At 45.9% G+C, this 16,869-nt stretch overlaps 1 protein-coding gene across 1 annotated transcript in view; it reads left to right on the top strand.

The window, feature by feature from the left end:
• Window positions 1-16,869, top strand: part of PLB1 (phospholipase B1) — a 121,807-nt gene that overhangs the window by 56,082 nt on the left and 48,856 nt on the right. Inside the window, exons 19-26 of the mRNA XM_049652722.1 lie at window positions 576-649; window positions 2,157-2,200; window positions 6,318-6,426; window positions 9,611-9,662; window positions 10,003-10,083; window positions 13,003-13,068; window positions 13,355-13,455; window positions 15,414-15,495. Of these exons, the coding sequence (XP_049508679.1) occupies window positions 576-649; window positions 2,157-2,200; window positions 6,318-6,426; window positions 9,611-9,662; window positions 10,003-10,083; window positions 13,003-13,068; window positions 13,355-13,455; window positions 15,414-15,495 (609 nt within the window). The remainder of the gene's footprint in view (window positions 1-575; window positions 650-2,156; window positions 2,201-6,317; window positions 6,427-9,610; window positions 9,663-10,002; window positions 10,084-13,002; window positions 13,069-13,354; window positions 13,456-15,413; window positions 15,496-16,869) is intronic.

Here is a 16,869-nt window from a genome sequence, read left to right as displayed (position 1 = left end):
CTTTTATGGTCTATTTCACAACTTTTCAAAAGGAGGTGGATGGGACCCAGAAACGGGTCCTTTTGAAAAGTGGACACTTGCAGTCTGATTTTCAGAGCCATTTTGCTAGCCTGTAGCACTTGATCTTGGTCTGGGCCGGGTTTTTTAGGGTGAGGCCAAGCGGTGGATGGCACCAGGGTTCCCAGTGGGAGCTCTCACTCATCTCTGTAAAGGTAGATGCATATGGAGACAGGGTAGGGGCGCCTGGGTGGCTCAGTCGGTTAAGCGTCTGACTTCGGCTCAGGTCACGGTGTCACAGTTCGTGGGTTCGAGCCCCGCGTCGGGCTCTGTGCTGACAGCTCAGAGCCTGGAGCCTGTTTCAGATTCTGTGTTTTCCTCTCTCTCTCTGCCCCTCCTCTGTTCATGCTCTGTCTTTGTCTTAAGAATAAATAAACATTTAAAAAAAAAAAAAAAAAGACAGGGCACTGTCTACACTCTAGATTCTAGGGAGTGCTCAGGTGCTCCCAGCCACAACTAGAACACGGACCTTCCAGCTGAGGGGGCAGGGAAACTCACCTCTTGATGTTCCTTCTCAGGCAGGTAATGGGGCTGGATCAAAGCCTGGGGACATCTTGGATGTCTTGACTCAGTATCGAGGCCTGTCCTGGAGGTGAGTGAGGGTGTGGCAAGACGCCGCATGACCCCTTCATTGCAGGGCAGGGGAGGGCCCCTGAGCCTCACGGAGAACAATTCTTCTAGCAGACACATGAGCCACCTAGTGCTTTTCAACAGAAGCTTCTGGTTTACTTTGAGGAAGGACTGTAAAAGCTTCCCCTGAACCACTGCATTCCCCAGGACAGGAACTGAGGCCTGAACAGGCCGAGTTTGGGAGAGAAAGAACATAAATGTTTGGGTTGAAAAGCTTCTCTAGCTTCCATTTCTCTCTCTGGGGAGTAGGCTCAGAAGGAGACAGTGGCCTTTTGGAACCGGAGTTGAACCTGAATCCTAGCTGCCTAACTCTGTGCGACTCTGAGCAAGTTACTTAACCTCTCTGAGCTTGTCTCTTTATCTTCCATGCAGGGATAATAATACAGCCTGAGAACCGTCATGAGGAATAGAGAGAGTTTAAGCATCCAGCAAAGTAGATATAAATGGAAGTTTGTATCATTATTAAAGGGCCTTCGTTTTACAGATGAGAAGGCAAGGCTCAGAGAGGACAAGTAACCTATCTAAGATCACACAGCCAGATGATAAAAGGGCAAAAAATAGAGCAGATGGTTCCTGACCCCTAATCTGGCACATTCCCCCATGGTGACTGCTTCATGCAGGCTTGTTCCTGCTCTGGCTGTAATCAAACCCAGGCTGCCCCAAGCTGCAGTGAGCAGGACTCGGGATTTGAACACCCGGCTCATGCCAAGCATGAGAGGGCAGGTCTGGTGTTTCCTCAGCCCGGAATCTGGCATCCCTGGTACCAGACTGACCCTGAGTGTTGAATCCCAGGCATCCTCCCTTGCGATGTTGCACAGAATTAAACCCCAAACATTTGAGACCCTTTTAAATGTTCTCAGATGTACTTGGCAGAGAATGAGGGGATATGGAAAAGCAGGGAATCCAATAAACTGTGGAATGTTGCATATTCTCATGCCTAGAAACCCATCCAACTTTGATTTGCTTGGAATTTTAGAAGCAGCTTAGAAGATGGGTTCTCTCTAGAAGACACGCTTTAAAAGCAGGTTTTTGCAAGCCAAATAGGAACAGAATGACGAGGGCAAACGTTTCCACTGTGTTTTCAATAATAACAGCCGTGCCCAGCTGCAGTGGCTAGTGGGGCGCGACTTGGCTCAGCATCCAAGGAACGCTCACCTTCCCTTTAGAAAAACAGGGGCAAAGGGGGACCACTTTGTTCCCCTGTCCCAACGTCAGTGCTCGAAGTTAAAAAAAATCATCGCAGTCACCGTGCCATTTAAATCTGTTTCTTCTCTGGGTGTTCTGGTTTGTGGGGACAAAAAGAGGAGTTGCTATGTTCCGGTTTGTTTTTCTACTGGAAATAATGAGGAAATGACAAGCTCCAAGCCCCCAGGGTGTCTCTCAGAAGAAAGGCCTGTCTTGGGAGTGTCTGAGGTGTTTTGGCATCAATGGCACTTTCAACCTCGGTTTTCTTTTTTGTTCTACCACAGTATCGGCGGCGATCACAACCTCAGCAGCGTCACCACCCTCGCAAGTGAGTACGCGATCGCCCGGGCTCAGCCCTGTGCGGCTCAGCAGCGCCTCCTGGCGGCGGTCGCGGGCTCGGCAGGGAGCCGGCTGGCGGGACTCAGCCACGTTCACCAGGGGGCGCAACGTCCCCGAGGCGGTCGCCTGTCTCTGATGAACATCATGAAAGCCTTTGAGAGATTTTTCTTTTTTCTTTTCTTTTCTTTTCTTTTCTTTTCTTTTCTTTTCTTTTCTTTTCTCTTTTCCTTTCTTTTCCTTATTTCTCTTTTTCTCTCTCTTTCTCTTTTTTTTCTCTTTCTCTCCCTCTCTTTCTTTTTAAAGAGAAATTGTATTTGTAAAAGGAAGGAAGAGAGGGAGAAGAGACTTCAGGCTAAATCTTAGTGCAAGTCATTCTTAGGAAATGATTTCAGAAAGAAGGAAAGTAAACCCATCTCTGTTTTGCCTGTCATTCTGAGCAGAGCACCTTTCTGGGAGGCATTGATCTGGGCTTGGGCTCCATTAATCACCACTGTATACAAAGACGTTGAATCCCTGAGTGTCACTAGGAAACACCACCACCACAGCAGTAGTTTGTGCAGGCTGTGCAAACACAGCCGTATTGGGGGCCTGATGTTTTCCTTGAATCACTTCACCCGAAGCCTGCTTGGAATATTTATTTTTTTTTTTTAAGCCTGAGCTATGTTCTCTGAATGGTCTGGCCTGATGTGTCTTTTTATTCTCCTTAGCGCATGAACACCACAGTGCTTGTTCTTAAAGTAGGCATTCACTAAATGTCACAATTATTTTCCCTTCAGATCTTCCAGCTAATAATATTTGTTTTTTGCCTGAGAGGAACTTAATTGGTCCTGCTCTCGTTTACTTTTCTTGGAATTATCCCTTTGTAACATATCTTTGGAAGGCAAGGAGTTCTTTGAGGTTTAAGGCACCAAGACTTTGGTGATGGAGATGGCTTGATCTCCACCTAGGCAGGACCGATTGGGCTTCATGTGTGGTTATCTGTTTTGCTATTTGCAAATTCTGGTGCATTGAAATAGGTACAGTCCTGTGACACGTGTCCTCCCTGTCTTTACTGCTAGGGGAGGTGGTTTGGGTTGCTTCTGTGAGTGTGATTGACTGGGCTGTGAGCTGGCCCTGCGTATACATCAGCTTTGCTGGGCTTCCTGATTCCCACGCTATTATCATGGATGAGGGGATTGGACCTTTCACTACAGTGATTTACAAAGGACTGAGACAGTGTCACCCCCACGGGTAGAGTCCATACTTGGCTGAGCAGCAGACCATTGCCTGTTCAGACTCTTCCTCACAACAGTTATGAAGTAACTGGGTAATCCACAGGGAAATAACTGCATGAAAATGTGTTCGAAGATTTACGAGAACATAAGGTCAGAACAGAACCTGGGTTCGGCTCCCTCTTCAACTTAATCCAGCAGATACTCCAGGTCTGGATGCTTGGGAAATAGGAGAATGAAGCAAGGCTCTTGCCCTCATGACATCATCACAATCTCTTTGGGGACATGTCTCCCTAAAGACAGACACATATACCGATAATGATAGTTACGTACAATGTTTAGGGGAAAATAAATAAGAAGATGGTTAACTGTGCCTTCTGAAAGGGGTTTTAAGAAATAGAATTCATCAGGTAAGGAAAGGGGATGGAACATTACTGGCAGAGGGAACTGCATGCACCAGCAAGTTCTTGCTCGAAACAATGTGTAGTGCTTTTCTGTGATATTCATGATAAGTAGCTAGCTGGCCTGTGCTGGGTTCCCCCAGTAATGGGAAACCTGGGAGAATCCATTCTATTTGCAGATTGCTCTGGTGATTTCACAGCTCTTCCTTCTGTTGAGTAGAAATCAGAGTAATTTCTTTCTTTCTTTCTTTTTTTTTTTTTTTTTTTGAATGTTTATTTTGAGAGAGAGAGAGAGGCAGAGAGAAGGAGAGAGAGGATCCAAAGCAGGCCCTACACTGTCAGCACAGAGCCTGATGCAGGGCTTGAACCCACCAACCATGAGATCATGACCAGAGCCTAAACCAAGGGTCAGACACTCAACCAACTGAGCCACCCAGGCACCCCCCAGAGTAATTTCTATCCATTGGGTACAATGTCTCCAAAGCCCCAAGGAATGAGTTCAGTGCATCTGTGTTGTGTAGGTTCTATTGCATTCTTGGTTCAGCAAACGAAGTGCATCCTTTATACTTTTCAGATTACAAAACATTGCTGAAAGAAATGTAATCAGACCTAAACAAATGGAAAGACGTTCCATGTTCATGGATCAGAAGATATAATACTGTTAAGATGGCAACATCCTCCAAATTAATCTACAGATTTGATATAATCTCTATCAAAATTCCAGGTGGCTTCTTTGCTTAAATTGACAAGCTGACTCTAAAATTCATATGGAAATTTAAAAGACCCAGAATAGCCAAGATAATTTTGAAAAAGAACAAATCCAGTGGACTCACACTTCCCAATTTCAAAACTTATAAAGCTGCAATAATGAAGACAATGTGGTACTGGCATAAGGATAGCCATATAGATCAATGGAATAGAATTGAGAGTCCATAAATAAACCTCCATACTTATGGTTAACTCGTTTTCAACATGAGTGCCAACATCAATGGGTAAGAATAGTCTTTTCAATAAATAGTGTTGGAATAAGTATATAGCCATATGCAAAATGATGAAGTTGGACTCCTACCTCACACCATATACAAAAATGAACTCAAAATGGATAATAGGCTTAAATGTAAGAGCTAAAATTCACCCTTAGAAGAGAGTATAGGAGCAAATCTTCATGGCCTTGGGCTAAACAAAGACTTCTTAGACACAACACCAAAAGCACAAGTGACAAAAGAAAAAAAATAGATGGGACAAAATTAAACACCTTTGAGTTTCAAAAGATACCCTCAAGAAAGTAAAAAGACAACCCAAAGAGGGAAAGAAGATATTTGTAAATCATATCTGCTAAGAAACTTATATCTAGAAAATATAAAGAACTCTTAAAACTCAATAATAAGACAATTTGATTTGGGTCCATTAAAAATGGGCAAACAATTTGAATAGACATTTCACCAAAGAAGATACACAAATGACCAATAAGTATATGAAAAGATGTTCAACATTAGTAGCCATTAAAGCAAACCAAATCATAATGAGGCACCATTCCACATCCACTATATTTGTTATTTTTAAAAAGATAAATGTTGGTGAGGATGTGCAGAAATTAAGACCCTCCTACACTCCTGACAGGAACATAAAATCACACAGATGCTTTGAAAAAAGGTCTGTACGTTCCTCAAAAGTTTAAACAGTTACCATAGGAGCCAACATTTCTCTTCCTAAATGTATATCCAAGAGAAATTCACACAAAAACTAGTACAAAAGTAAACTTGTTCGTAGCAACATTATTCATAATGGCCAAAAAAGTGGGAACAATCCCAATCCTTCAAAGGATGCATGGATAAATGTGGTCTATCCGTACAGTGGGATATTATTTGACAGTGAAAGGAATCAAGCGCTGTTGCGTGCTCTAACATGGATAAACTCTGAAAACATGGTCCGTGACAGAAGCCAGCCACAGAAGTCATGTTGTATGATTCCGTTTATATGAGATGTATAGAATAAGCAAACCTACACAGAGAGAAAGTAAATTAGTGGTTGCCACAGGGTTGGAGGGAATGGGGAGTGACTCGTGTGCACAGAGTTTCTTTTTGGGGGTGATGAAAATGTTCTAAAGTCCATTATGTTGATGGTTGCACAGCTCTGTGAATAGACTAAGGGCTATTGAACTGCACTTTAAGTTGTGAATATCATGGTGTACGAATTCTATCTCAAAAAATTATTATATATCTAGAAAACAAAAAGAAAAATGCATGAGAGAGGCACCAGACCCAGACTCACATTTATTCATGACAATAATTCATGAAACACCAATGTACGTGTGTTGCCCATGTGGTTAAGCACCAGCCTGCTGGACATTTTCTTTCTGGGCTGAGTCAACAGTAAGGTTAAGAGCTTGAAGGGTGAGGGTTCTTTGTCCCTAACATGCACTGGCACTTATCAAAGGAATGTGAAGATTGTTTTCGGGGTAGTTACTAAGCATGTCTCTTCTTTGTATTTCCAGACATCTTCCGCGAATTCAACCCTAACCTGAGGGGCTTCTCTATTGGTACCGGGAAAGAAAACAGTGCTGGAGCATTCCTAAATCAGGCTGTGGCAGGAGCCCGAGCTGAGTGAGCAGGGGAGCCTTGGGGGTGGCCCCAGAGGTCCTCTGGGGACCTAGTCGGGGGCTTGGCCTGGGCAGGGGTGTATGGCTGAAGGCTGGGAGGTTTGGTCCAAGGGAGAGGTCTGGGGGTCAAAGACTGGACTGGCTGGGCTCTCCTGGGGTGTCCCTCACTGTGGGACACAAATATACTAGCCCACCCCCAACACCACCCCAGGAACTAGTCACAGTTTGCTCTGATGCCAGGTATATGCTTTGAGCAAATTACTTTGCCTTGTTTAGAAATCTCATGTCCACAGAAGACAGTGGTATGAGAGGGCTCAATCTGAGTTCCAGTTTTCATTGCTTCCTCAGTGCTCCATCTCTCATGTCTTCTTCTCCTTGCCTTCCTCAGATATGCTTTCCAACAGTCTTTTCAGGCTCTCAACTTTGCACCCTTCCTGGGTCATTGAAGGAGCACGGGTCCTGGGAGGAAGCTCTGAGTCTGAGTCCTAGCACACACATCCCGCCTCCCTAAACCTTAGCCTCCGAGATGGGCCTGGCTGTGAAGCTCTCCCATGGGGTGGCTATGGGGTTCCATGCCATGTTGGATGTGAAAGTTCTGGTGAGCTGGAAGTTGTTCAGACAGGTTGGGTCAGGATGGTGGTCCCGGTAGCAATGCAGCAGGAATGCAGGACCTACCTGGGTGAACTGGTGGTGAGCAGGGGTCCATGCACACTGAATGGAAGGTTCCGAGAGCAGGGTAGGCTTCCCTGGGTCCTACGCCTCCATTTCTCTCCATGATCCCCGAGCCTGGAGTGCTTCCTCAGATTTGCCACCTAGTCAGAGAAAAGTGAATACCACACTGAAGCTAGGATAAATATGGAAAGACCCTTTCTGTTGTTTTTTTTTTAATTTTTTAAAAAGTTTATTTATTTGAGAGAGAGTGCAAGTTGGGGGAGGGGCGGGAGAGGGTGGAGAGAATCCCAAGCAGGCTGTGTGTTGATATGGGGCTCGAACTCATGAACTGCAAAATCATGACCTGAGCTGAAATCGGGAATCGGACACTTAACCAATTGAGCCAGCCAGGTGCCTTGATCCTCTCTGTTTCTTAATCCTGTTTTTCTTCCAGAATAATCCCAAACCTCTTTACTATGTAGATCTTAGGGATTCTGTGTTTGGTTCCCAGATTCCCTGACATCATTCGGCCAGTCGATTCAATACCATCCCGAAACTACTCGCCACCTGAGTAACTCTTATTTATTCACAACAGGAATAATCCAAATGAGAGATTTTGCAAAACCTGATCAGTTTTATAATGAATTCTGCAGCTTCGTTTTCCCTTTTGGTGGGGGAAAAGTGAAAGGTTACCAATTTACTGCCTAAAAATTGTGGCTTTAATATTACCATAGCTTTGCTTTTTCCCAAAGCATTTGTCAGCTTGTAGTATCAGGAGAGACATTTCTAAGCATGATTCGGTCAGGGAGGCATCCAAGAATGAAACCTTCATGGAGAATATAAAAGTAAGCAAAACAGAGCGTGATTCATATGGATTCCTCCCTTGCTGTCCTCAAGGCCATGGGGCTCTTTTGCACAAGTAATCCATTTGTCCAAGCACATCCTGAGATGTAGGGAGGAGTTAGGGATTATTACACCCAGATGACAGATGAAGAAACTGTAGCACAAAGAGACAAAGTGGTCTGAACAAAAGCATCAACTCAACCATGTGGTCTGTTGTCCTTGTGCCCTGCAGGCTTTATCCCGGGTCCAGTAATAACCCCTCATACCTAACAGCAGTGTCCAATGTACAAGGTAGCTTCATGTTTATTATCCCTGTGTTCTGTGTCGTTATTGTGAGTTGGACAGAACAGAGGTCAGATACTCACATTTTCTTAATGAGGATATTGAGGCTCAGAGAGGTCAAGTAATCAGACTCTGGTCCACAGAGCATGTGCCCTGATGGTTTCAGATTTACAGATGCGGAAACCAAGCCTCAAAGAGATTAAGTGGCTTACCCAAAACTCCCACCCAGGTCATCTTGATACTTAGTTCACTGTGGTTAAGACCAGGCTAGTTGGGCTAATAGTTAAGAGAGGACGAAATTGGGGTGCCGGGGTGGCTCAGTCGGTTGAGCATCCGACTCTTGGTTTCAGCTCAAGTCATGATCTCGAGGTTCGTGAGATCAAGCTCCACGTCGGGCTCTGCTGTGACACCGTGGAGTCTGCTTGAGATTCTCTCTTTCCCTCTCTCTCTGCCCCTCCCTGACTGATGCTTGCTCACTCTCTCTCTATCTCAAAATAAATAAACTAAAAAAAAAATTTTTTTTTATTAAAAAAGAGAGGAAGATCTGACAACCAGTATTTTCCTGCTGGCACTGTGCCAGAGACTGGTATCGATGGTGGTGGTGGTGGTAGTGATTCAGTGGGTTATTTCCAATATGGATGCTTACCACATGCTACTCTAAGTTCTTGATCTCATCCATCCGACAACTCGATGAAGAAGGTATGCTTACCGTCCCCATGGTACACAGGGAAACACTGAGGGTTTGCCAAGTCGAGTACTCTGTCAAGGTCTCACAGCTAGGCAGTGGCTGATGGAAGCAGGAGTCAGCCCCATGCTGTGTGGCACCAAGAGTGGCTCTTACTCCACAAGGCTCCTTTGCTCATCTCATTCACTGCTCTCCATGACCCTCTCGGTTAGGGGGGGTTTATCTCTACTCTTTGGGGACTGCAAACTTAAGTTACATGACCACAGTCAGCAGGAGGCCACTAAATGTCAAGCCCAAGTGTGTCTGGCTCAACCACGTCACCTCGAGGGTGCGGGTACCCTTGAGGTGGAGTTCATACCACAGAATCAGACTCATACCCAGCAATGTATGACATGAGACGCACATACAGCCTTCTGTCTTCCCCGAATGAGCCTGGCTTGGAAGAGAAAGGAGGACGTTTCATCAAGGAGGCCAATCAGGAAACATTCCTCTGAGTCACCCCCTCATGTGTGGCGTGCCCTGCCCTTCCCAAAGCACAGTCACGACTCCCCCGCCTCCCCCACACCTCCAGTGGAGACTGAATGGGAAAGGTGATCTGGGGCAGGAACATAGCCTTCCGTCCAACTATCCTGTTGCACATTTGGTTCCTGCCATCTCTGCGAAGTCCTCTCCCTGCCCCGCTTCACAGTCCCTGCTTCTCAGGTGACTTCTTCCTATGTGCCCACAGGAATTTACCTGTTCAGGCCAGGAGGCTGGTGGACCTGATGAAGAATGACACGGTAATTCTGGGGGAAGCACCACCTGGGACCGCTTGAGGTAGGATTCCCCGGAAGAGAGAGTGAGCAGGAGAAATCCGTGGAGGCAGAAAGGCTCAGCTCTGGGGTAGAGGATGAGGCCACATGGAAGTCTAGAGAATCCACCTTTAAAAACAACAACAAATGACTTAGCACCTACAACCTGTGACCTATGATCTCAGGACCCCAAAACCAAAGAACAGGAATTGTTAATGTCCATTAAACCCTCTGGTATGTGAGGATCCATCCCTGCCAATGTTCAGCACTTTTCCTTGACTTGACTCTGGAGCAAGGCACTTACTTGTTGGTTTCCTATTCATTTCAGAAGATAAATTTTCAGGAAGATTGGAAGATAATAACCCTGTTTATAGGAGGCAACGATCTCTGTGAATTCTGCAGTGACCTGGTGAGTCTCCAGGACCTTAACTCAAGACTCCCCAGGGAAGGGATTGTCACCCTCAGTGGCTGGAGCAGTACAGCAGGGGTTGGGACTTGGGGCTTGTGGCCTGGGATTAACCCTGAGACCAAGGAGGCATTCACCTCCAGGAAAAGATTCAACCAAGCTGGTTATGAAATTGATCTTGATTAAGTTTCATAACAAGGGAACCTTATCATATCATATTCTAGAAACCAAGATAGCATTCCAAGGATCTGGAAAAATCAGGCGTATCTTCATCTAGGTCATTATAAGTCAGCTCCTTTTTCCAGCATTGAACTGCCTTACCATCTCTAGGCCATCATTTGAATGGAAAGGTTGATTTCCTAACGCAAGCGTTTAGGCAAGGTTCGGAGCCAAGTCTCTCCGAGTTGATGGGAAACCCAAGAGCCAGGCTGCTGCCTCGTGGATGTGGCGCTTCTTCCTGGAACCCCAGAATCTCTGAGCTGTCCTCGACCCTACCGACCTCTCTCCTACCTGTGGCAGGAATGCCTTCCATAGAATCTAGCTGTTGAACATTCCCAGCAATAGGCAGCTCTCTAATGTGCTCTACTTAGTATTATAAGCAGGTACCAATTTTTTTGGTAGTGCTTTTTGTGTGAAGCCCAACTCGGCCTTCTTGTAATTTCTACCTTTTCTGCCTGTGCTAGGCATGCCTGCAACTCTTCCGCATGGAATCCAGCAGACTTTAAAGATAATAGGTTTTCTTAAAAATTTTATTTTATAAGCAATCCACATAGGAAGTATATCAAAGTACAGAGAAAAAAAATATTCTCTGTAATTAACAACATCCAAAAATGCCATGTCTAGCATGTCTTTCTAGCATGTTCTGTGATTGGGAAGCCATTTCTTTATTATTTGCTAACAATAGCATCATTCTGGAAATCTTGTTTGGTGATCTGCTTTTTCTCAATAGCAATACATTGGGAAGATACTCCTCTGTCAGTATTTAGTCTTCCATAAAATAATTCTTAATGACCGTATAAGTCACCCATAACCTATATTGGCCATACTTTATTTAGCTGTCCCCAGTCATTGGAGACATAACTTGTATTGTTTCCAATTATGCCTGTTATAAATAATACTAGGATAAACATCCATATTTATGTACATCTATAATTGTTTCCTGATATGTATTCCAAGTAGTAAGACTTTTAAGCAAGAAGATATATATGTTTCCCCTAATATTTTATCACGAAAACTTACAAACATACTGAGAAATGGAAAGAATTGTGGAGGAGAGGCTCATATATCCACTGCCTAGATTTTACAGTTGTTAAATCCATTAAGCTAATATAGCAAAATGTTATCTTATAAGTTTAATGGATTTATCCATCCATCTTATTTTGGGGGGATTCTGCACATTTTTTAATGTTTTGGATACATATTGCCAAATTGCTTCCAGAATGTTGGTATCAGTTATGTCTATTTCCTCACTCTCCATCTGTCAATGTATGTTATTTGTTTTAATAGCTGCTAATCTAATAAATGAAAAAATTGTATCTTGTTTTCAAAATTTGCATTTACTTGATCAGTAGGGAGGAATAAACCTCTATTTAATGCTCATTTGAATTTCTCCTGAAAAGTTCTATATTATGCCTATTGACTATTTTCTGTTAAGGTATTTATTGCTTTCTTATTGATTTCTAAAAGCCCCTTATATTAAATATACTAACCCCTTTATCAAATATGTTGCCTATTTGTGGCTTTCTATTTAATTTTGTTTATAGTGTTTTCTGATAAACAGAACGTTTTTAATTTCTAGTATCATTTGCTGGGCGTGTATCATATGCCAGGCGCTGTACTAGGAGCTAAGCCTTGAGTCTCTGTCCTCAAGGAACACACAGTCAGGGAGGGAGGCGCAGACAACTCGCCATAACATGATAAGGAAAACATCATGATGTGGTTGTAGTGATACAGAAGAGAGTTCCAAAGTAAGAATTGCCATGGGAATTTGTGTTTTGTGTGGGGGAGAGTCAGAGGTTTACACAGAGCAGGAGACCTTCCAGCTGGGGCTGGAAAATGAGGACATTTGTCAGGCAGAAAGAGGACCAGCAGAGGAAAGTTGAGGAAGTGGGGAGTCTTGCTGAGCCTGGGAGCTTCTTCTCTGAGGGGCAACCCTGCCCCCAAGACCCCTCACAGCCTGCTTCCCTGGCATCAAAGTCACCAGGGTCTGAGGTTTTCAGGCTGTGACGTGAAGGCCCACGGTGGGCCTGGGGCTGTTAGCAAAGTGGGTGGGGAAGTTGGACCATGGCCCTGCCCCCCTTCTTGAAAGTTATAGTTTTGATTAGTTTGGGCTCTTGGTTAGATTTAAGCCAGAGAAAGGGTTCCACTTAAAAAAAAAAAAAAAAAAATTTTTTTTTTAAACCACAAGTATGGAGAGCAGAAGAAAAAATGATTAAAATGTTTTTATGCTTAGGGGAGAGGATTCCCAGGACCCCCTTGCCCTCCCATCATCTCCTTAAGTGATCTGATTGGGCCATAGGTCCCCCAGGCACTTGAGGCTCTAAGAAAAGAGCTCAGGCCATAGGATCAGAGAATATTCAAACTACAGGAATCTTAGAGGTCCTAGGCTCCAACACCCCATTCTAGAGGGGCCCAGAGGTGTGATGTGCTTTAGCTAAGGCCCTGCATCTCGCTAATGCAAAGTGGATCCAGAGCTCGCCATAATTCCATGCAGAAAAAAAGGCTTCCCTGGTCTCACAACCACGACCAGCCCAAGGACAGTGGGGTTGGAGCAGAGGCTGGGGGCCCCGAAGGTGAACCTTATGTTTCAACGTTGCCTATTCTGGCTGAAGTACAAGAAGAAGGGGACCCAAGAGAGGAAATGGCCCTGGTCTGCAGAGAGATTGGGTAGTGAATGGTGTTAAACATTTCGTCTTCTTGCAGGTCCACTATTCTCCCCAGAACTTCACGGACAACATCAGGAAGGCTCTGGACATCCTCCATGCTGAGGTGTGGAAGCTGGTCTGCGTGGCCTCTGTGCAGTTCAACCGCGTCCTTCTTGGGCCTCAGGCTTGGCCCAGAGGCAGCTCTGGCTTCCTGCCTGCCTTTCCCTGGAGGCCAGTGCTGACCATGCTTTGTCCTAAATACAGTGTCAATGGGGGGAGGTGGGGCAGGAGGGATAAGGAAGTGGACGGGGCCACATTAAAGACCACAGACCCAGCTGGCCCCAGACCCAGATGAGAGACTGGATCCCCTGGCCTTGGTCCTCTTAGGGACTGGTCTTGCCTTCCCTCAGGTTCCTCGGGCATTTGTGAACCTGGTAAATGTTCTGGAGATCATCAACCTGAGGGAGCTGTATCAGGAGAAGAAAGTCAGCTGCCCAAGGCTGATCCTTAGGTGAGAAGGAAGCTTCCCCAACCACCCACCCACCCACTCCCCGGCCCCGTTCCCTGTAGCGCCATGAGACCCTTAGCAGAAAGTAATCTCAATTACTTAGAAAGCCCAAGGGCAGATGTGTGAGAAGTGTTAAGACCACCCCATTTTCCAACCCGACAAGGCCTAACGGGTTTTCGTGACTGAGCGTAGGCCTCATCTACCCTCCAAGTATGTACTTACAACCCAGCCGTGCTCCTGTTGTCATGGCGGCTCAGGACACCCTTCAGTTCTCAGGGGAGGGAAGAGTAAAGTGTGAGGAACGGAGTGGTCCTGCGTGGCCAGGCTCACGGGCCACCACTAAGTGTATCCAGATCTTCCCCACCCCTACAGGCCCATCTCCAGGACAGAGGGAGCTTCTGTTTGGCATGGGTGCTCCTGGCTGGGCAATCACAAATGTAGGGCTCTTGTCACTTAGAGGAGGGGGGGGGACAAATTATAATCAGGATCTGGAGGACAGTCTTCCCGGAGCATAGAGCGCCCTGGTCCTGGGAAAGTCCCTGAGAAGCCTTCTTTATTCTGTCTCCAGAGCCAAACAAAGGTAGTTCCCTCTCTGATATTACACATCTCCATGACCTTCAGGGTTAAGATACCCTTCTAACCCGAGCATGAACATTTCTCACAGCATTGCTTCCTGTAAGGCCCTCTCTGGACCATTAGCCCAGGCCACGGTGGCTGTGCCCCAGCTCCTCCCTAGCTCTGTAGCTCTTCCCAGGCCCCCACCACAGCCCTGGGCACACCACGTGCTGATTATTCATGTGCCTCTCCCCCAGCAGCCCTGACCTCTGTCTGAGTCACTGCTAGCACAGTGTAGGGGCTCTGTGGCTGTTTGCTGAATGAGTGAATGAATAATTCACAAGGGCCAGGTTTGCTCTTGGAAATGAAGGGGTACCTTGGCCGCCACCCTGAAGATCCATGCCAGACCACACCTGGGGGCCCAGATTGCACAGGTCCCCTGGGGAAGGCCTGAGGACACCGTGAGCAGGAGGATGGCTGCTGGATGACACAGGCCTATTAATGCAGCTGGTGTCAGGCATGCTATTTTCAGCTGCTGACTCATTCTCTGGCTCCCACTTTCTCCAGTCACTGGGCCACACGGGGGATTCAGTGTATTCATTTCAGAGCAGCTTACCCCCAAATCTCTTGCTACCAATCACTGCGGGGTTTTTAGACAATTAAAGCTAAAGGTTCGGAGTAGGCATTTGCCAGGTCTGTTCTCAGCTCTGAAATGGCCAAGTCACCGACAGGTTAGGCAGACTGGGGGTCACCTTGGTCTGCCGCCTCTCTGCTGTCCTGTCTCAGTGGTCGAGCCTTCCTCGGAGGGCCATCTACTCTAAGCCATCTACTATTATACCCTCACCCCCTTAGACCAAAAGCCTGGATATGCAAGGTGGCCAATCACAGCAGAGATACAGACTGGACAGAAGCAGTTTAACCAGGGATCAGACCAGACGTTTTTGAGTTCAAGTCCTAGCTCCCACACTTAGTCTCCATGTGACCTTGAGAAAGTACTCAACCACACTGAGCCTCAGTTTTCTCATCTGTACAGTGAGGATAATGATAATCCAACCTCTTGAATAGCTGAGAGGATTAAATGCGTTCATACCCATAAAGCTCTTGGCACAGTAAACATTAATATGCATTAGCCCCTCTTATTGTTGTCATTTTTATTATTTAAAAGTAGGTGTGCCTTATCTGTGCCATCTGTCTTCAGACAGTCATAAGGTAACTCAGCTCTGTAAGTCACTCCTGCAGATGTCAGAAGTAACTATTTCACTTTAAGGAGAAAATCCAGGTCTGTTGAATTTTCTTCGGCTTCCTCTGGTACCTCCAAATTAAATAGGTTCTGAATCTCAAGCCAGGGTCACGCATTCAGATGGTGATTTTGATGGGGTAGGGCCTCTCCTTGGTTTGGTCTACAGGAATCTGTGCTCCTGTGTCCTGAAGTTTGATGATAACTCACCAGAACTTGCCTCCCTCATCGAAGTCAATAAGAAATACCAGGTAAGCCAGGAAAGGTTCTAAGACTGCCCAAGATGTCGTCTGATTGCTCTGGTTAGAAAATGAGCACATGCTTATGTTATCTTGACCCCAGCTGTCCAGTGTGAGGTTACCACTGACCAGTTTACAGATTTAAAGATACTCTGAGAGGCAGCAGGGACTGTAATTCAGTTTATTTGAATCAAGCTGTAAACAACGAAGTCACTGAACATATTTCACCAAATCTCAGTGCCTGGCCTTACACACAAATATATTTCCATTTGTCCTTGAGAAATGTTTATGAGCTTCCGACTCCTGGCTGGGAAACCGTTTCTGTCTAAGAGAGTCTAGAGGATTCAGTGAGATCACTTGCATTTCCTCTGTCCTCCTCTTCCAGGGAAACAGGTGTTATTGGGGAGCACAGGGAGAAAGAAAGTCAGCAGGTGATCTCCAAACATCCTGTGGGTTCTTCATTTGGGGACTTTTTCCATCCAATCTTTGAGCAGAGCAAATGGATCCCTTGACTATGTTGAGTTCCCCCAAACAATCATCCAGTCACTCAAGAGGACAATGGTAGCCTTCTAGCTGTCTAGGGTAGGCTGCAAACAGCTTCCAGAGTGGTTCCATCCTTCAAACCCATGGACTCCTTGGAGTAGAACCACTTCCCTGCTTTGAGGCAGCCATGCCTGTCGTGGGTATCAGGGCTCAGGGGAATGAACTTCTATCTATCACCCTCTGGGTGACTCCCCAGCTGCACCTCCTTCTGCTGTGGACAGGCACCTCTTCCCCTGGTGAGGAAGTCCATGGCCGGCAGCAGGCGGGGGAAGGCAGCCAAGGTTATGGCCATGAAAGCAAGGCTGCTCCAGATGGAACAGGTTCTTGGGTGCAAGCAACAAAAACCTCTGCACTGCTGGTTAATTTTGGCAGATGTGTTATACGAGCAGAATGTCTGAAAGAGTTAAAAAGTGAGGCTCAGAGGCTGTGCCATGAGAAATCACAGAATCGTGAAATTCTAGGGTCCAAGCCATAAGGATCAAAATCAGGCCAAAGAACTAGTTCAGTGGAAACATTGTGGACACAGCTGTCACTGCTGCTTTTAGGAACTGAATGCAGCTGCCACCCTTAGCAGAAAGGATTCTGTGCTGTTCGTCTTTCTATCACCAGCTCTGGAGGGCCCCGGGGCCTGTGCCTAAGCCCTAGTGTGAGGGTCATTGGGAAAGCCAGCATTCATCTTTCTCCCCCTCTACAGTGGGAGGCAGGTTGCTCTTAGTATAGTGGAGTTTTTCCAAACATAGAAAGTGGATTCAGATGCTGGTGGTCAGTGAAAAGAAAAGGAAAGGAAAGGAAAGGAAAGGAAAGGAAAGGAAAGGAAAGGAAAGGAAAGGAAAGGAAAGGAAA

This window comes from Panthera uncia (assembly GCF_023721935.1).
Source record: "Panthera uncia isolate 11264 chromosome A3 unlocalized genomic scaffold, Puncia_PCG_1.0 HiC_scaffold_12, whole genome shotgun sequence".
Lineage (NCBI taxonomy): Eukaryota > Metazoa > Chordata > Mammalia > Carnivora > Felidae > Panthera > Panthera uncia.
Note: the sequence above shows the minus strand (reverse complement) of the source record. Positions and strands in the feature narration are given on the sequence as shown.